The sequence below is a fragment of the Tiliqua scincoides genome, chromosome 6, assembly GCF_035046505.1.
Source record: "Tiliqua scincoides isolate rTilSci1 chromosome 6, rTilSci1.hap2, whole genome shotgun sequence".
NCBI classification, from domain to species: Eukaryota; Metazoa; Chordata; class Lepidosauria; order Squamata; family Scincidae; genus Tiliqua; species Tiliqua scincoides.
The window spans coordinates 65,157,499-65,178,815 of record NC_089826.1 but is presented as its reverse complement, the minus strand read 5'-3'; the positions used below and the strand labels follow the sequence as shown (position 1 = coordinate 65,178,815).

The 21,317-nt window shown below is 43.5% G+C and overlaps 1 protein-coding gene across 3 annotated transcripts in view; it reads right to left on the bottom strand.

Moving 5' to 3' along the window:
* Positions 1-1,485: 1,485 nt before the first annotated feature.
* The window catches only part of SGCZ (sarcoglycan zeta), a 242,778-nt gene continuing 222,946 nt past the window's right edge, over positions 1,486-21,317 (bottom strand). For all 3 annotated transcript variants that reach the window (XM_066632447.1, XM_066632449.1, XM_066632448.1), the window contains 2 exons: positions 8,937-9,060; positions 1,486-1,683 (listed from right to left, as the gene is read on the bottom strand). In XM_066632447.1, the coding sequence (XP_066488544.1) occupies positions 1,486-1,683; positions 8,937-9,060 (322 nt within the window). The remainder of the gene's footprint in view (positions 1,684-8,936; positions 9,061-21,317) is intronic.

Sequence of the window (21,317 nt, the reverse complement as noted above, 5' to 3'; positions counted from 1 at the left end):
TAAAAGAACATGGTAATCATGAGAGTTAGATTTCAGCCGGCTGTCAGTGCATTCGTTCTCTGTGTTATTAATTCCAATATGTTCTGTACAAATGGCTTTGTTCAGATGCCATTACTAAAAAAAACAATGAAAAAGACTTCAATTTTAAAGCATCCTATATTTATCCAGCAATTTTCTCATGAGTATATCTAGTGCCCTTCAGTTCATTTTAATGAAGAGAGCAGTTCTGCAGGCATTTGCGGTTGTGTGCCCAGATTTGCTGCCTCCACTGAAATGCGTGAAGCCCTGCACACGCACAAGCTCCTTATGAACCAATGACGTTCTGGATTGGGGTGTGGCTCTTGCTTCCATTTTAAATTACTATACAGTATTTGAGAAAAGTAATGAATTGATCATTCATTTGCCCATTACAAGAATTCTTTTGCTGGCATATTCTCTCCTCCCCCCCCCCCCCAAGAAAATTAAAAACAAATTATTCCTTTGGCCCACGCAATGGTCCACAATAGGTTGCAATAGATTGCAATAGGTTGCAATCCTATTCAGACGTATCTGGGAGTAAGCCCCATTGACTATAATGGGACCTACTTCTGAGTAGACTTACATAGGATTGGAATCATACTCATTTAGCTGAAGCAATTCTGCAGCCTCAGATGCTCCCAGACCAAGCATGGGGGCCCCAACCCTTGATTATTTAATGAAGTTTCACATGCAGTAGCCAGGTAATTGCTTAAGACTGGAACAAAAATAAAAGTGGGCATTATTTTAAAACTGAACTGATAATATTGCTAAGTGCTTCCAAAATGTTTACCCAACCTACAAAACACACCTATTAACCCACAGGAGATAAACAGTAACAATGCACCTATCCCCCCCCCCCCAAGGAACGGTGCTCAGGGAGGGATTCTGTCTCTTGCTGTTTAAAAAAATGAACTGACATTTAGTTGTTTAGTAAAGCAAGCATCACACAATGCTTTAAAAAAATTTTTAAATTCAGGGATAAAAGTTTACATCCAAAAAACGATGAGTGAAAATTGTGCTTTCAGATAGTAGAGTTATTTATCAGTACCAATTCATCTCGCCTTCAGTTTCTGGGCAAATTTGTATAAGTATTATATCTATATCTATATATTTATGTATATATGTGCAGTTCCTCATGTACAGTTCCTGCAAAATTCTAAAACAATGTGCTTCACTTCAGATATAGCAAAGGCACCTGTGTTATACTCCCTTTTGGACAAAAGGTGATACAAAGATCCAGGTTTCCTGATGAAGACCACCGGCTTGCTTCCCTTCCTTTCTTCCATCTTGAATGTCCATAAGCCAGGCAGGAAGGCCACATCATATTCCTGCTGCCACTGGAAGAGTTTACTCTGTGGCCTGTTTGCAGCTTCGTGATTCGACAAGGGAAACCAAGCAGAACTGTGAAGCAGAGGGACGGTAACAAAAAGGCTATTCTGGTGTGAGGAGGGGTATTTGGGAGTCTTTTCAGCTCCACAAGCAGATGTTGCTACTGGACTGACACGTGGAGCCTGCTCCTGCTGGGGAAAGGTACAGTTTACCGTTGGGACAAACACACAACTCATAGATAGTCTGTCGAGTCGCTGATGAGCTTGGCGCTGACGAAGAGGAAAATGAACCCATCGGAAGATTCCCTAGTCGGATTGAGTTCGCATTTAAAAATATCTAGGAAGAAGGAAAATGATATTTTCTCAGTGTGTATAATTAGACTTTATTTAGATCAGTACATAAGCAGGTTTAAAATAAGCAGTGAGAATGTCACATTTCCTGTATCTGATTTGGAAACTGTTCATCAAAAGAACTGATTAAGAGTGGATGCCACATTACCCATGGTGGTGTTGTGTCTATGCCTGGCACCATTCTTGATATGTCTAGGACCCTCTTTAATCACCAGCCCCCATATCCAGTAAATAAGTGCTGGGGGGGGAGTAATGATGAGGGTCCCATTCGCGCTTGGAAGGGTGCTGATGGAGAGTCAGTGTGCACTTCCAGGGATGTCTTTGGCAGCAGGCCATGAGCAAAACATCTCTGATCCTGCTGTCCCTGCCATCTCAGTGAAGTCCTCCAAGGTGGGAATGTTGGCAGGACCCACTCCATACCAAACGAACAATGGCAAGCTCCAGGGCTTTTAAAGCACAGCATACTTCTTATTATGCCAGCTAGAGTGTGTTGGACCAAGAGGCCTTGGTGGGGTGGCACCCATCTCGGTCTGCCAACTTGCCTCCAGTGCTCCTCCTTGTCCTCCCTGGACTGGAAAAGTAAGAGGGGGCTAGTGAGAAAGGAAAATGTGGAGAGGAGGAGAGTGCTGTGCTGGAAGAGTGGAGAGTGGGACATAAGACAGATAATGCTGCATTGAGGCAGTATTTGACATGCCACCTCAGGCATCGGCAGGTCTTGGGCTGGCCCTCAGTACATTGACACCTTCTCCAGGTTTCTATGTTTCCTACTTGTATTAACCCCTGCAATCTAATGGTGCTCCCTGCACAAAGATCAGGTTGTGATCTCACCTGCCCTTTCGCATGCTAGGTGCACCGCTCACAAGTTCATTGCAACACATCGATTCACTTCAGCCTGAAGCCCTTTTGCATATAATTCTGTGTCAGCCAGCAGAAGCTTGTCCCTGTCTGGTCTCTGACATGCAGGCTAAGGCATGGCAGTGCTGCCAGGAAAGAGAAGCCCATCAGATGATTCAAGATGAATTGGGGAAGGGCCTCAGCTTCAAGTCAATGGTGCCACCACATTACTGTTTGCCAGTGGCGTTTCTCTGTGGAAAGCGCTTTTGTTCCAGCCTGTAAGCTCTCTGGATAAATATTATTATTATATTTGTATAGTGGCCTCCTTATTAGAGGGATCGGCATCCGCAGATCTGAATATCTGCAGATGCTGAGCCCACAGCTGAAGGGCTTCAGAAGACCTTCTGAATGTGACCAGAAGTGCTTTCCTGATGCATCTGGGAGGTCTTCTGAGGTGTGGGGAAGTCAAGTGTGGGCTCCCCTCTCCTCAGAAGATCTCCTGGATACTTCTGAAAGGCACTTCCGGTTTTCTGCCACCTCCTCCTCTACAGATTTCATTATCTGCAGAATTAGGTATCCACAGGGGTCCTGGAATGGATCCCCCATGAATACCAAGGGCACCTCTGCATATCATCCTTTGTGCAAGGAACTCAGAGTGGGTCACACTGGTCTCCGCCCCATTTTTTCTCCCAACAATGGTGCTAACAGTGACCGGCCCAAGGTCATCCTAAAAGCTTCACGGCTGAGAGGGGCACTGAATGCAGGTCTTCCAAATTCTAATCTTGACACACTACCCATTCCACTGTCATAATGGCTCTCATTATTATGCTACCTCTATGTTCTGCAGAGCTCCAGATACACTGCTAGGATTAGATGAATGCTAATAAACTGATGTTGTGTTTTGTCTTTCCGCGCACCATTTGTCTTGAGCCGTTAATCTTGTCCTGCAAGCAGATGGGTCAATGCAAATATTTAGGATTGGGATGCCAGTAAACATACTTTTACTACATTAGATGTGCTGTCAAGAGAAATACAGACAGGGAAGTTTTTAAAGTTCTTTTTGCATTGTGTTTGCAAATACTGGAACTTCCCAGAGCTGTATTCTAGCAGGCAGGTTTTTTTTTCCTTCTTGTTCCTAGATGTGTCAGCATGTGAACCACTGAGGAAAGAGAAACTGCCCAAAGGTTTAACGTCAAGGATGAGGAGTGGGAGACTAATTAAGCTTCTGTAAGAGAAGGTTGAATGGGCTTTGCTCTGGAGTAATGATGACCCTTGTGTTCCTAGTCGTCCAGCATGTTGTTTTTTTTTTTTTGGTTTGTTTTTTATTTAAAGCAGAGTTTAAATCAGAGTTTAAATCAATGTTATGGCTTCCTGTAACATCTGGTAGTGCAATTGTATACATGTACATGCACACAGATTTGATATTCACTTGGCAACTGGGGCTTCTGTCGGTCAGCCTAATGCCTGCAAAATGCCAACCAACCCACCAGAAACAGCAGTTTCCAACAGAATTAGATCTATGGCAGAATTAGATCTATGGCACCAGCTAATAGGCCAGTGACATCATTAGCTGGTGCTTGCTCTATAACAGTGGCTCTCACATATTTAGCACCGGGACCCACTTTTTAGAATAAGAATCTGTCAGGACCCACCGGAAGTGATATCATCAAGCAGGAAAATTTGTAACAATCCAAGGCTGCAATCCTACCCACATTTACCCAGGAATAAGTCCCATTGACTGTCATTGTTAAAAGAATATACACAGTAGCTTGTTAAAATAAAGGTCTGTAACATTTCCCAAAATGCTGTCACATTCCATAGTAGCATCAGGTCTAATATATTAAAAACAAAATATTGAAATGAATGGGGACCCACCTGAAATTGGTTCACGACCCAGCTAGTGCATCCCGACCCACAGTTTGAGAAACACTGCTCTATAACCAATATAACACAGGCTTTTCCTCCTTAGGCTTTTATGATCTTTAGAAAGATAACCATAATGCTCTTGGCATAAAGGCATCACTGAAGTTGTTTTAAAAGCTCAGCTTCCTATCCATATTTAAGCACCTTGCTATAGAGTAAATATGATAGCTCCTGCCAAGGGACTTGCTAGTCTGAACTCTTGTGCTTATATCCATAAACAGCAATGAAATTCCCATGCAAGAAAGCCACCCTTTTGTGCAATCTGAGCTGTCGTGATGGTGAGACATCTTACATGTATTACTGGAGAGGAGATGCAGGTCATGGTGTATGTTGGCACCAAGGACATTAGGGAGTATATTCAGGTGGTCCTGCAAGTCAAATTTAGGTTGCTAAAGGCAAGGACCTCCAGCAAAACAGTTTGGAAAATGCGCAGCCCCAGCTATACAGGTGGAGCTGAGAAGTCTCAAGGCATGGATAAGATGGTGGTGCCAGGAGAAGTGGTTTGGATTTGTTAGGCACTTGGAATGCTTTGGCTAAGCCAAGCCTGTACATAAGGAATGGACGGCACTTGCTGGAATGTAATCAGACTTCTGGCACTTACTATCAAAAAGGTTGCAGAGCAGCTTTCAAATTGAACCCTGGGGAAAGGTGGAAAAGAGCTGAACAACATCTGGTTGAGGCTAAGGGATGAGGGTTATAAATCAGTCATTTTCAAACCACTGTGCCGTGGCCACTGGTGTGCCACAGGAATTTGGGGGAAGATCATTTATTAGTAGGGCCAATGGGGATGTGAGCCCCCCACTGGCAGCATGGTGTTCCTTGTCAATTGTCAAAAACCTGATGGTGTGCCTTGACAATTTTAGTGCCTTGTCAGTGTGCCACGAGATGAAAAAGATTGAAAATCACTGGTATAAATGAATCTAGATCACCTAGAATGGGGTGTCCAAACTTTTTGGCAGGAGGGCCACATTATCTCTCTGACACTGTGTCAGGGACTGGGGAAAAAAAGAATTAATTTACATTTAAAACTTGAATAAATTTACATAAATGAATATATTAAAGATTGAATTTATATGAATGAATGAAGGTCTCGCAATGGCTCAAAGCCTATACAAGGCCTTGTACAAAGCAAGGCCAGCCTTTCCTTTGCTGCCACTGCTGCTTCACAGACATGAAATAGCAAGCAGTGGAGGGGGCCCTCAACCTCACGCAAGAGGTCAAACAGTTGCTCTCACGCTGAGAGCAGTTGTGTCGGGCCAGCATGGGCTCCAGCAAGTCTTCAGAGGGCCAGAGGCTCATAGGTGTCTGGGGGCTCCCTGTAGGCCAAATTGGGGGTCCCTGAGGGCCACAAATGGCCCCATGTCTGCAGTTTGGGCACCCCTGATCTAGAAGGAGAAAAGGTATAATTTGAAGATGAGCAGATCATAGAACAGGACAGATAAAGAAAACAAAAGGCTGTAGGGGGAAAGGCACATGCCAAACAACATTTCTAAATGTTGAATACAATGTATATATGTTTATATGCAAATAACAGAAGCTTCTGAGCTAAGATGGGGGACCAGTAGTGCTTGGTTGCAGAAGATAATCATAATGGAATAACAGTGGCAATGAACTGGCAGCAGTAAGAAAGGATAATTATTATCCTGCTCTCACCTCCCGCCTCCTATTTGTTGTTAAAGCAAAACATTAACCCTTCCCTGCCTCCTGGTTGGAACTTCCCTGCTGCTTGCCAAGTCTGAATGATGGCCCTACAAGGTTTTTCACGCCGCAAAAACAGTAAGCAAGCATACCCAGACACAGGCAGACCTGAATCTGCATGTGGGGGGACGACTGCCGAGTCAAGGGGGCCTTGATTTGAGTGTTTTGCTGAGTCTTCCCTGCACGTGACTTGAGTGTACATGAGTCAGTGAAAAACAAGCAATTTCGTGATTTGGACTTGAGTCACCTGACTTGAGTTTCCATCCCTGATAATTACCCTGGTGATCAAGAACATGAAGATGTTAGGGAGCATGGAAACCAGAGCTGCTAATAGGATTTATAGATTTCAGAACTGATGTGAATAAATGAATTCAGACCATAGTCTTCAGCATGTAAAGAAAAACTGACACTAGATCCCAGCGACCTGGAATAATGTTGAAAGGGCACTTATCACACATCAATGTACACTCATGCTACACTGCCATGCCTGGCTCTAAATACAAATCAGATAGCTGATTTGAACTGATGGAACCTAAAGAAGCGAAATACCATCAACCTTTCATCCAATATTTTGAAATAGACATGTACTTCTGTAAGTTAGGGGGAAGAGGGACCATGTTGCAAGTGGTATTGGGTCCCGGAAATGATGCTTGGGACCTGCATGATGATGATGTCACTTCCACACACCAGGGCCTAAAAGTTTCTGGACAGCTTCAGTAGGCCACATGTGTTACCGTCTGATTATGAACAGCCAGCATAAACAGCCTCTGTGCCAGAAGACTGGAAGGTAGCTAATATAGCACCAATATTTAAAAAAGGATTTAGGGGACATCTGGGAAACAAAAGGTTGGTCAGCTTAATGCCTGCCCCAGGTAACCCGGCGGAAAGCATAATTAAAGGTAAAACTGTTAAGCGTATAGAAGCTTTGCTGAAGGAGAATCAATATGGTTTCTGCAAAGGTCAGTTCTGCTTCACTAACATTCTAGAGTTCTTGAGAGTGTCAACAGGGATGTAGATAGAGGCAATCTCGTTGACTCTGAATACCTGAATTTTCAAAACATTTTTTTTTACAAAGTCTCTCATCAAAGGCTCTTGAGTAAATTTAGCAGTCATGAAATATGAAAACAGGTCCTTTTATGGACTGATAACTAGTTAAAGAAGTAGAAAGGAGAAATAAATGGGCAATATTCACAAATCCCCCAAGGAATGGCACTGGGACATGTGCTTGTTACCTTGTTCATAATTGAATTGGAGTTAGGGCTGAACAGCAAGATGGTCAAGTTTGTAATCGACACCAAACACTTCAGGAAGTAAGAAACCAATGCAGATTGTGATATGCTCCTAAAGGACCTCTGAAACGGGATGAACAGCCAACTGAATGGCAAGTGTGTTTCATTGTCCACAAATGTAAAGAGACACACTTTGGAACAAAAATGCCAACTTCACATATGCACCTTCTGGGATTTGGGCTGTTGGTGTTAAACCAAGAAAGAAATCTTGGAGTTGTGGTGGATAGCTCAGTATATGCAGATAGCTATAGATATGTGATAACCACAGATATGTGGTGGATAGCTCAGTATATGGCAGTTATAAAGAGGGCAAATTCCATGCTAGATGTCATTAGGAAAAGGACTAAGAACAAGACATTTAGCATTATAATGTTCCTACACAAATCTATGGTGCATCACATTTGGAATACTGTGTACAGTTTGGGGTGCCAGACTGCAAGAAAGATATTGTAGAACTGGAAAAAATGCAAGAGAGGGCAATTTCCTTATGATGAAACACTATAATGTTTAGAGCTTTCTAGCTTGGAAAAAGGGTGTTGGGGCATGATTAATTAATTACAGAGAGAGGAAAGTTTTTTCTCCTTTTCTTGCAATACTTGAACCAGGAGTCATCTGATGAAGCTGATGGGGGATTTTGGATGGACAAAAGGAAGTAATTCTTCACATGAAGCATAATTGGTCTCTTGAATTCATACCCAAAAGATGCAGTGATGGCCACTAGCTTGAATGGTTTTAAAAGTCTATCAATGTCTATCAATGGCTACTAATCACGAGGATAAGCTCTACTCCTGGGTTGTGGCACTATGGCTCTGAATACCAGTTGTATTGTATGGTAGCAAAGATGGGAGAGAAGCACACCTTTCTCTCTTGCTTATGGGTTTCTCAGAGGCCATTGGTGGCCACTGTGTGAAACAGAATACTGGCCCAGATGGGCCTTTGGCTTGATCCATCAGAATTTTTGCTGTGTACTTATGGCCGAGGTTGATGTTTAAAAATTGATACAAAGCTGTAGGCTGGAGCATACTGAATAACCACATCAAAGCCTGTGAAGTGCTTTGAAAATGAAAACCACTATGCAAGACTTACATTTCAACACTTGATTCTTGGGCAATATTGATTTAACTGTGGCCCATTTATCAGTCCCAAGTTATGCATTTTTCATTACTAATGGAGCAATTATATTTGCGCATTAAACATGCATCAGTATAGTGATGCTTGAGAAGGGCACTGAGATGGAGCCACAATGTGGATGAGAACTGGAACCTAAAAGCACTAACCAGTTCAGAGGGTTTTTTTTTTTTAAGTGAACAACAGAATCCACATTTCAAATAATTTTGCTTCCTTGAATCCGAACTAAATGCCTGAACACAAAGAAGTGGTAAGCCCCAGATCAGATTGGGCTGCCCACTGCATTCTCATACACTCACCATTTGTGCAGCATAACCCAATGATATGTTTAACATTCGTGAGATGATGGTATTCTGATCACGCTTACCTCCCCTTCTGTGGACTGTAAGTGTAGTTCTTTCCTACAGGTGGCTTTTAAGTCTCCTGCAGCTGCACTCACTTGTATCCCCCTGGGAGCTTCCATTATCAAAGATCTAGTTGGAGATTCAAGCCTGAAAGTAAAAACAAAGATAAAGAAGAAAAAAAATTACAAAGATGACATGTTACACACATGCCCCACCAGCATAGATTATGTATCTTCCCCAAGACAATGGAAAAATAAAACTTCCACTGACTTCAGTGGGTTTGGAATCTCATCCCTGTGTTTTGGAAAATTCACTTTCAAGATAAGTAACATGACTTCATACAATATTCATACTCCATTCACTATTCTTTTAGAACTTGATTCAGACCTATGTGAGGCACACAGTTTTTGTTTCTATAATGCTTTGAAAGCAAGCCTTGACATTTCCCCCCCCCCCCAAATGCACAATACTTTACTGTATAGCCGAGATATTTTCTGTAACAAATGACTGAATCTAAGAGGGGCTACTGTCTCAAAGAAGAGACTGGTTTTATGACCATTTCTTGATGAGGAGCTCCCAGTGATCATTTGTGGAAGTGATCAGATGAGGAGCAAGGGGACATGCAGAACTGTGTGCCTGTTGGTTGTCAACACATCCCTGCAAACAGCCAGTTGTGGCAAATTGCAGGGGGACACTAAAAATCAGTTCATCTACAGTTCATCTGTCATGGTCATCACTCCTTGTGACAGCGACGCCTCATAGTGAGCCTGGCTGGCTTCCACCATGTGGGTTGTGAAAATGCACACGACGCGATTGTAAGAAAGAAGTCTCATGTCAATCATTAACAACCAGTATGCATGCAGTCTGAAGGCTAACCTTGCACAACACACTTGTTTCAGAAGAGCTCCAATAGACAAATTATGGCTTCTTTACTGAGTTTTGGTGAGTTCAGGGACATCACTAAGGAGGTGTGGTGGGTGCAAACCACACTGGGTTTCATCCTCAGGGGGAAGACACCACATTGCCAGAGCCTCTGTTCAGCTATTTTCAGCCAGTTGCCTCATACTCTTGCCATCGATTGCATTTTCCCTGGCAAGAACATGAAAGCAACCTGGCCTGGAACAGCGGAAGACTGCTGAATGGAACTGGACTGAAGGCGAACTTTTTGCATTTAAAGCAACGTGATCGTTCAGAAGGTTGGGGCAATGTGATTAGGTAATTACATCACCCCCAAACTTCCGGAACGCCAAGCTTCGCCAGGTAAGCACCATACTGGGTGGCAATCATCTTAGGGATAACTCTTGGGAAGTTCACAAGTTATGCCTTTTGCATGGTCACTGCAGATCTTCCACAATAACTGGAATTAATGAAAATCGTTTTCATAGCATATTAAATTATTGCGTTTATTCAAAGTGAATTTTGAGTGAGGATATTGAAATACCGGGCAAGGATATTTCTGCAAGACCTTTGCATTTTGATCTACGTCCATGTCTTTCTAAGAGCTATATCCATGGCTTTCTGATTCAGTGACACAAAACTGAGTGTCCCAGTCCTCCCCCCCCCCCCCCATGCAATCTTCAAACACATCACACACTGGATTATTATGGATTATCAGCATCACCAGAGATTTAGGCTGCAATCCAATACACTCTTAGGTGACCTAAGCCCCACTGAATTCAATGGTTTTTACATCTGGGTAGACACGCATGTAACATAGAACATTATCAAAACACCTTTTTCAGCTTTCAGATTCACCAACATAAATTACGTACCTTTCCACAACAAACAAGCAAGCAAACTTGCTGCATCATTATTGACATAGACCAGGGGTGTCAAACTCATTTCATACAGCGGGCCAAATAACATTCATGATGCCTACTGAGGGCCGGAAGTGATTATGTCATTTGGCAGGAAGTGATGTCATTAAACAGGTCAGAACCAGAAATAAGCACTCTGTTCTTGTGTAGGAACTCATTAGCTCCAAATAACAGAAGAAAAAATATACAAATCTTGGTCATGTTTCAAGATATGGGGGAGCCCAATTATCACATGGGCCACCCCTTCATCAGTGAGACTTCAGCATTGCTTAGCAGTTGAGAGCCTGACGACCAGATATAAAGCTTCTGTGGGCCGCATCCAACCTCTGGGCCTTATGTTTGACACCCCTGACATAGACCATCTGAAATTGTCCCCAAATCCCTCTGAAGTGCAGGATAGTTATCAGATGAGCCCAGTTTTGAAAATTCCTGACACAGGCCTTATGCCACCCTCCCAACTTTCAGATATAGCTTTCCAAAATTTGGGGGTGGCAGGGACCATTTATGGCAATGCCATTCCTCAAAAGAGACATGGACGATGCTGTGACCATTCCTGGCAGGATCCACTGATGCCCAGAAGCATGGAAACTGTGCTCTCCATGATTCTTGGTATCAGTGGATGTTGTTTCGCATGTATGGTATGGTCTAGGTTTCTAGGTTTCACCTCCCTGCATTACAATCTCTGCGCATGAACTGGAGGTTGTCCATGACTTTGTGTACCTTGGCTCAACGATCTCCGACACTCTATCTCTCGATACTGAGCTAAACAAACGCATCGGTAAAGCAGCTACCACGTTTTCCAGACTCACAAAGAGAGTCTGGTCCAACAAGAAGCTGACAGAACATACCAAGATCCAGGTCTACAGAGCTTGCGTCCTTAGTACACTTCTGTACTGCAGCAAGTCATGGACTCTCCACTCACAACAGGAGAGGAAACTGAACGCTTTCCACATGCACTGCCTCCGGCGCATTCTCGGCATCACCTGGCAGGACAAAGTTCCTAACAACACAGTCCTGGAACGTGCTGGAATCCCTAGCATGTATGCACTGCTGAAACAGAGACGCCTGCGTTGGCTCGGTCATGTCGTGAGAATGGATGATGGCCGGATCCCAAAGGATCTTCTCTATGGAGAACTCGTGCAAGGAAAGCGCCCTACAGGTAGACCACAGCTGCGATACAAGGACATCTGCAAGAGGGATCTGAAGGTCTTAGGGATGGACCTCAACAAGTGGGAAACCCTGGCCTCTGAGCGTCCTGCTTGGAGGCAGGCTGTGCAGCATGGCCTTTCCCAGTTTGAAGAGACACTTTGCCAACAGTCTGAGGCAAAGAGGCAAAGAAGGAAGGCCCATAGCCAGGGAGACAGCCCAGGGACAGACTGCACTTGCTCCCGGTGTGGAAGGGATTGTCACTCCCAGATTGGCCTTTTCAGCCACACTAGATGCTGTGCCAGAACCACCTTTCAGAGCGCGATACCATAGTCTTTCGAGACTGAAGGTTGCCAATACAAAGGTTTCAAGGTAGATAGTTGCTGCGAATCCTCTGCACTGCCACCTCACTTTTTGTAAGGTCGCTTTGGGAACCAGGAAAGAGCTGGCAGGCAGAACTTATAGTAGGGGCTGTTGAGGGGAGCCGCCTGTTGTGCTTCCAGGGACACAATTGGGACTAAAACAGAGCTCTTTTCAGAATGAGAATCACATTAAAACAATTTATTTTGGATCACCCACCGACCATTTTTGATAATTATTCTAATTAATTTTGAATCAGGCTGGAGGGAGTTCACTTATTCATCAATGGTAGTTTTTTTTACTCCAGCGGAAATACATCAGCAGATATACAGTGTAACCCCAGTATACGAGAAATCAGCATCCATGTATTTGACTCACCACGGGTGCCAAGGATACTGGGAAAACAGCACTTCCAATTTGTTTATCAAACCACAGGTGGCTTCCTGAGGCCTGCAGAGGCCCATGGAGCAGTGTTTCTCAAACTGTGGGTCAGGACCCATGAGGTGGGTCATGAGCCAATTTCAAGTGGGTCTCCATTCATTTCAAAATTTTATTTTTAATATATTAGACTTGATGCTACCATAGTATGTGACTGGGAAAATGTTACAGCTCTGTACTTTGAACAGACTACTATATATATGCTTTTAACAATGATAGTAAATGGAACTTACTCCTGGGTAAGTGTGGGTAGGATTGAAGCCTAGGATTGTTAAAAATATTCCTGCTTAATGATGTCACTTCCGGTAATGACATCACCTCCGGTGGGTCCCAATATATTATCATTCTAAAAAGTGGCTCCCGGTGGTAAAAGTGTGAGAATCACTGCCATGGAGGCTTCCGTGTGCTTCAGAAGGCCTTCTGGAGGCCTGAGGAAGCCATTTCCAGTTTGCTCACATATCCATGGACTGTGTGTCCTAGAACAGATCACCTGTGGATAAAAAAGGTGGACTATATTCATTTACCCAGAGACCATCTTCAATTTTTGCTAGCAGCTGTTGTTTCCACCCCTTGCAAACCTTGGATGAGAGTCAGGATGAGCTATGTCTTTCCATTAAAATTGAGAATAGTGACTTTAGAACTGAACTTCTGCTGAAACACCACTATTTGTTTTAGTCCATCTACAAGCATTTTTCTCATTATAAGAAGTAAAAAAATGTCTTGTATTCAAGTTTATTGTCCTGCTATGACTACCCAATGCAGCCTCAGTGGAAAGGGAAGTGAGAGGAGATGGACACAAAAGAACGTGCTGCAAGCAAGTTTTGACCAGTAGTGGTGTCACACACCTTCTTTTTCATCACCCAGTGCAGCCCGCACCCTCCTAGCGATGTCACTCCAGGAGGAGACAGAGATATGCAACACCAATTTATCCAACATCCATCATCCTACTGTAACAGTGGACAAGCGCACCACTCCTCCCAAACAAACATTCAGTCCTTCACCATAGTCCCTTTTATCTGCCCTCTCCTACAGCACATCTTTCCCAAACAATTCACAGGTTTATCTGCCATAGCCCTGGATTGTGGTCCAACAGTTTTTCCTAGGTTCTAGACCAGTGATTTTCAGATTTGTGTGCTGTGAATGGTCAGCAGGTGTGCTGTGGGAGTTTGGAGGAAGGTCGTATATTAGTAGGGCCATTGGAGGGTGTGATACCCCAGCCAGCCATGCAGCATGCCTTGTCAATTGTCCAAAAAAACTGATGGTGTGTCTTGACAAGTTTAGTGACTTGTCAGTGTGCATTGAGATGAAAATGGTTGTAAATCGCTGTTCTAGAACCTGCTAATGTCCCCTGGTCCACAAAGTCACTTGTCAGCTACCCCTCTGCCCTCCTCAAGATTAATGACACATCATATCATGAAGTCCTGGAGGTCAAACTATAAACCTGTTCCTTTCCATGTTTGAGTATATTTGAAGTCCTTCTCAAGACTAATCTATTCCCGACTCCTATAGTGTCGATGAAACTCTGGCCCACCATGACTAGACTCCAGAATTAGCATCTTTGATATATTCCTGACTGCTGGATATGAATAGAACACAACAGGAATGAATTTAAGAACTATGATATGCAGTGTGTCACTGCTGAGTTAGAGGCTTCATCTATGAAATCATTTGAAATTCTATACTATGCATGCAACAGTTGATTCAAAATATTAAGACATTTATCTACTATTGAACTGGGAAAGATTGCTTTAAATACACATAACATTCTTTGCTTGGGACTATTTTATGTAAGGTAAACAAAAGCACACTTCAGCTCCTAGTTTGACTGCAGAATCATTTTTAAAAAGAAAAGGGTTGCAGATAAATAAAAATAAGCTTCCTGAAGCAAACAAGTAGAGTACTAGCATGCTCATATGAGAAGTATTAGTTTGCTGCATAATTAACCAGAAGCCATAACAATGGAACTGTACCAACAATTTTCACAATGGAGAGAGGTGAAAAGCGGTGTGCCCCAAGGATCTGTCCTGGGACCGGTGCTTTTCAACCTCTTCATAAATGACCTGGAGACAGGGTTGAGCAGTGAAGTGGCTAAGTTTGCAGACGACACCAAACTTTTCCGAGTGGTAAAGACCAGAAGTGATTGTGAGGAGCTCCAGAAGGATCTCTCCAGACTGGCAGAATGGGCAGCAAAATGGCAGATGCGCTTCAATGTCAGTAAGTGTAAAGTCATGCACATTGGGGCAAAAAATCAAAACTTTAGATATAGGCTGATGGGTTCTGAGCTGTCTGTGACAGATCAGGAGAGAGATCTTGGGGTGGTGGTGGACAGGTCGATGAAAGTGTCGACCCAATGTGCGGCGGCAGTGAAGAAGGCCAATTCTATGCTTGGGATCATTAGGAAGGGTATTGAGAACAAAATGGCTAATATTATAATGCCGTTGTACAAATCGATGGTAAGGCCACACCTGGAGTATTGTGTCCAGTTCTGGTCGCCGCATCTCAAAAAAGACATAGTGGAAATGGAAAAGGTGCAAAAGAGAGCGACTAAGCTGATTACGGGGCTGGGGCACCTTCCTTATGAGGAAAGGCTACGGCGTTTGGGCCTCTTCAGCCTAGAAAAGAGACGCTTGGGGGGGGACATGATTGAGACATACAAAATTATGCAGGGGATGGACAGAGTGGATAGGGAGATGCTCTTTACACTCTCACATAATACCAGAACCAGGGGACATCCACTAAAATTGAGTGTTGGGCGGGTTAGGACAGACAAAAGAAAATATTTCTTTACTCAGCGCGTGGTCAGTCTGTGGAACTCCTTGCCACAGGATGTGGTGCTGGCGTCTAGCCTAGACGCCTTTAAAAGGGGATTGGACGAGTTTCTGGAGGAAAAATCCATTATGGGGTACAAGCCATGATGTGTATGCGCAACCTCCTGATTTTAGGAATGGGTTAAGTCAGAATGCCAGATGTAGGGGAGAGCACCAGGACGAGGTCTCTTGTTATCTGGTGTGCTCCCTGGGGCATTTGGTGGGCCGCTGTGAGATACAGGAAGCTGGACTAGATGGGCCTATGGCCTGATCCAGTGGGGCTGTTCTTATGTATGTTCTTATGTTAACAGCTGGTGTTCCACCAAAATGCTTCATAATTCAGATTGCACATCACAGCTCCAAAAGGAAACTTAATCTTATCTTACCAGCTAAAGCCCTCTTTATGTGCTTTGACCTCACAGAGCGGGAGGAATGAATATGAGGGGGTTATGGATGCCCCGTGCACTGATGCACACTGGGGTCCCACCCCTAGTTCTTCACAAGTTCATTGCTTGCCTGCAGAAGCAGGTGTTGAACACAGAGAGCACCTTTCCCTTCATTCCAGAACTGCAGCCATCCAGGCTTTTAAAATGTGTGGAAAACTCCCCCCTGTGGATAAGTGCTCAATGTGCAAAGACTGGGGGCATAGCTACTTGGGGCACTGCTCTTTGTCCCCCCTCATGCATTGACCCTTGACAGAGTCATAATGCATGAAGAAGGTGAACACTCAGTACTGCTGGTCCCAACTGTTTGATTGTCTCACTCCTGGCCAGAATCCTGTCGGAAGCTGAAAACCTACGTCTCTTTACACAGACTTTTCCATAGTTTGCCTGATTTGTTTATTCTTCCAAATGATTTTGCTTTAATGGCTACTTCTATGTTATTGTACTGCATTGACCATGTTTTACATTGGCATTATAAGCCACCTTATATTTTGAAATTAAAATCATTATTATGCAATTTGATGTTTCAATGAATTACATAGAGGGACCAATTTTCTAGGCATTTCTTCTGTGCTTATCTTCTTTCTTATATTTATATAGGATGCAATCCAGTCAAAGGTAAAAAGCTTTCAAAGAACAAGTTTCTTTTAAAGCTTATAATGGTAGCTGAATTGGGGCCCCATGGATTGGGATTGTGGGGCAGGTGATCTTGAATGGGATCATGGTGGAAGGGATTAAAGCCTCCCCATCACAGTACCAATTCATGAAAGCCTGATCCAGATGCTATTTAATAATAAAACAGACATACCCTAGCTAGTGATTAGCAACCCAATCCTGAGCTACCCGGTCCATGGGGCTGCCACGGTGCCAAAATGGCTGCCGCAGCATCCTCAGTGCACCGCGGAGTTGGCAACGGCTCCTTGGGAGAAGGGGACATACGTCCCCTTTCCAGGGCTACTCAACTCTGCATTGGCTATCTAGCCGGTGCAGAGTAAGGGCACCTCATGTTGGACCATGAGGCCTAACACAGGCTTGAATCCAGTGGAACTGAGCACCACCGGTCCTACTCCCCACTCTCCTCCCTCCCCCTGCAACGCCTTCCCCCTGCCCTCCACCTGACCTGGAATGCCTCCCCCTGCCCTCCACCTGTCCTGACTTACCTCTCCACCAGCCAGCGCTCCAGGTGAGCACCAGGTGGCAAACTGCCTGTCTCCAACAGGATCTGTCCCACCACAGGCTTGTGCTGGTCCAGCTGCAGCGCTGGTCCAGTGCTAATGCCCACAATTGTGCCTGCTCTGAATTGGGCCCTAAAGTAACTTGCAGTTTGACACTCAGAGGCTACAATCCTATACACATTACCCCAATAATAAACCTTACTGAACACAATGGGACTTACTTCTGAGTACATATGTGTAGGATTGTGCTGTAAGTCCCATTGATTTCATGCTTTCTCTCAAAATCAATAGGACTTGTAGAAGTAAGATGAATTATTGGTCCTCTTCCCACTTTTGAAAAGTGCTGGTCTTGTCTACAAAGTGCTCTCTCTCTCTCTCTCTCTCTCTCTCTCTCTCTCTCCTACCCCCACCCACACACCCCTGTTTCTTAAAAAGGCCAGTTATTGCAGAAAAATTCTATTTACTACACTTTAAGAAATGTTCAAAAGAAAGAAAGCAAAAGAGCACTTAGACAGTGACTGGCTTATCAGATGCTATTTATTTCACTGTAACCAACTCAATGATGTTGGGTTTTTTTTCTCTTCACACAGCAGACAAGTATGCCTGCCATCATTTCATAAAACAGAGTGCTACTTTTCCCCCTACATGCTCATCTAATGCACTTGAAATTTAAAATGCATGTGGTTTAAAATAAGAATACTTCAGACTGTACTCAGCATGAGAGAAAACCTGCTAGCCAAAAGATTTATTGGGGCTCAAAGTTATAACCAAACACGAGTGGGCACCATCCAGGCAACATTAAGGATATTTAAGTCCCATCAATTTCAGCTGGAGAGAAAAAAGATCCTTCCCTCCCCCTCCCTAGTTTCACCCACCACATGCCTCCAGAAGCTGCACTGCCCCCAAGCAGTATAACTCACCCCCCGTTGATGGTACTTCCTACTCAGAGGGTATCGTAAATGTGCTTCATGGCACATTTATGACACTCAGCACTGGCGCTGGGCTCAGAGCCGGTGCCAGGGCACATTAGGATTGGGCCCTAAATTATTATTGCTTTACAATGAAGATTTAAGAAATATTATATCAAAAGTTACAGACATTTATTTTGAAGAAAACACACTTGCAAACAGATGGACACATTTAAAGTTGTTATTTGAGGGTGTTCAATCAATTTAGTCTTGTATATTACAAAGAAGAATGGGGAGATGAGAGACTGGAAATAATTAAAACACGTTTTAAAATTTAGAATGAAAACGTAAATATACAGTTGTCAAATGTGATCAGAAGCTGATTGCAGCTAGGAAATGAAAACTCTAAAAATGGGGGGGGGGGATTGAGAAAGCAGCATTTCTTGCCAAGTAGGTTCATTTTGAATATGGCAGTCTCCAAATTATTAGCATACTGTATAAGAATAAATCAACAGTGCCACCATGTGTCAACATGTATCAAAAACAAACAGGGAACTTCAGCAATGCATTTCCGAGAGATAATGATTGCTTCTTATTATAAAGACTTATATTAGACTCATCATCTGACGAACTTCTGTATTCAGCAGTTTCTCCAATATAGACATTAAATGCCTAGGCTTGAAAAGGGAGTATAGAGGATTAATGGAACTGTCAATCAGAGTGGAAGAGCTGGTGGATGTAATTAAGAAATTTGAGAAAGGAAATTTTTACCCCAGCTTGACAAACTTTCACTTACATTTTCCTCTCCAGTGTTTCAGAATCATAGAAAATTATAAGCATTGCTACTGTCCCTAAGCCTAAGAAAAAATTACCTCCATAACCATAACAGCCCAGTGTCAATCAGGTTGCAGAACTAGTCGCTTTTGTAACAGCAAATGCTTTTACTGGAAATTGGACATATTTTATTGGAAAATATGTCCAATTTCATATGAGCCAAAACACACAAGTTGATTCAACTACCAGACTGATTCTCAGAGATTTCGACAAGGTCTTTGATAGATTAGAGTGGTCTTTTTTTAAAATTATATTGAAATTGATCAATTTGAGTTCAAGGCTTTGTAGGATGACAGTTTCACGCTAATCAACAATGCAAACCCATGTATTGGTTAATGTATCCAAAGAAACAACTGGACTGCATGAATCTAAAATGCCCCTGTCATAGGTTTACAAGATATGTCTTATTCTGGGTCAACATCCACTTTTTAAAAAAATCTGCAGTATCATGGGTGACAGTTTCCACAAAACTGGTCATGCATTCCCCACTTTCCTTTTAAATGGGTCTCAACTTTGTTAAAGAATGTTACAGCATAGCTGCTGGGGGGACGCTTCTTCTCAGGACTGAAAATGCAGGGTATTCAATGTTGCAATGAATAAATGTAATAATTGAATAAATGTACCTGCAAATTAAATTTACTCGATCTTTAGAAATGCAGCCATAACCCACTTCTCGAAAGGATACCAAAGGACTTTGTGGATTTGATAAAAGTACACGTGACATGGTTTAGAAATATTACAGTACTCAAAATGATGGGGGTATCACATTTTTTTTTCTCTTTGTTTCAGATGTTTCCAAATTATGGTTCAGAGGTAGCTGTTCGCAGATGACAGGGATAAGTCTTTTTCTTTGGTGCAAATGGAAACCATATTTGGGTACAGAAAGGCACTGTGTGGAATGCTTACCCTTTTGGTGTGCAATGGGCAAGTGTCAGCTGAGGTCCACAGTGGTTCCAAAACGAGTAGTAGGAAACAGCCCTTATACTGTTGAAGTTGACTTTTTTGGACAGCCAAATTTCCAAAAGACTCGTGTCAGTGTAAGCATCCTATTATAGGCTCTACCCTACGATATTAGGACACTTGGGGTGCAATCCTACCCTGCGCTGTAACAGGCAAGCCAAGAGGCTTGTGCTGTATCCAGCACAGGATAGGTGTCCAAAGTGGTTCAACTTTTCCCCTTACTTCCGGGTAAGCTGCCCTGGCCCCAATAGGTCTCCTTGGACCTGCACCATCTCCTGAGGTGGCACAAATCTGAGGAGAGCAGAGCGGCTTGAAGCTGCTCCGAACTCCCTGGGAACAGGAGTTGGGATCCTGCATAACTGCTGGGTCTCAGCCCTGCCTCCCTCTTGCCACCCACTCGCCTCTGGGGTCACCCACCACCCCTCTCCCCCTGCCCCAGAACGCCTCCCTCCTATCTCCTCTCCACCTACCCCAGAGCCTTGTGTCAGCTGACCTCAGCCAATGCAAGACTTGGAGCCTCCGTCAGTGCGGAGGCTGGATTCAGCCTCCGCAGGCCGGCGTGCTTCCACGTGCTTGCCTTGCTGACTCTTGAGGAGGCACAAAGCCTCCTGGGCCAGCACAAGCGACTTGTGCCAGCCCAAGGGCTGGTCAGGATTGTGCCCTTGGTGGGTTTTTTTTTCCTTTTCCAGGCATGGAGACCAGCATGATTTTCAATGCACTTATCTAGGGCAGTCCTCTTCCTGGATACAAGCAGTTTTGTCTATTTTCAAGATACCTGTCACAATAATAACTTACTTCTATTGGACAGTCTGTAGCAAAAGACTTCAGAGTTATCTGTCCAGGCTGGAATATCTGCAAATGCAAGGCATTTTAAGGGGAAAAATGATTTGCTATGGTTGCAAGTAAATAGATCTCTAACATCTTTGGAACTGTTGTCTGAGAATGCAGAAAATGCTGGCAAAGGTCTAGTATTCTATCTTTATCCATTATGATTGAAAGAAACACAAGTGGAAGAAAAGCCCTTATACGAAGAGATGAGAACTGTTCCTTGGCCAAGTATGAATGGAAGAATGTCTATAATTTCTCTCTCACACACAGACACAGCAGAGAGTTGAACTGAACCCAAATTGAAACTCAGAAATGGATTCAGAAAGCTTTTTTTTTCTTTTACGGTGAATCTGAATGGAACCTGAACTCAAAATACCCTTGTCAAGTTGCATTGAACCTGAACTGCACTTGAACCACTAAGAACAAAAACTGGCACATGGTTCAAAACCAGCTCGGCGATCAGGTGATCAGGGTGGAACCACAAGGAAGACTGGCACTGTCATTTTGGGAAAGTAACACTTAAAATCAATTTCAGGTTTCCTTCCAAGGGAAAAATGAGAATTTTCAAAGGAAGTGAAATGAATTTCTAAAAGACAAGTGAAATTTCTCAGGGGGCTTCTTTACTGATAAACCAGGCTTGTAAGGTGACACATACGTACTTTGAAAGCTCAGCAAAAAGGGGGCAGAA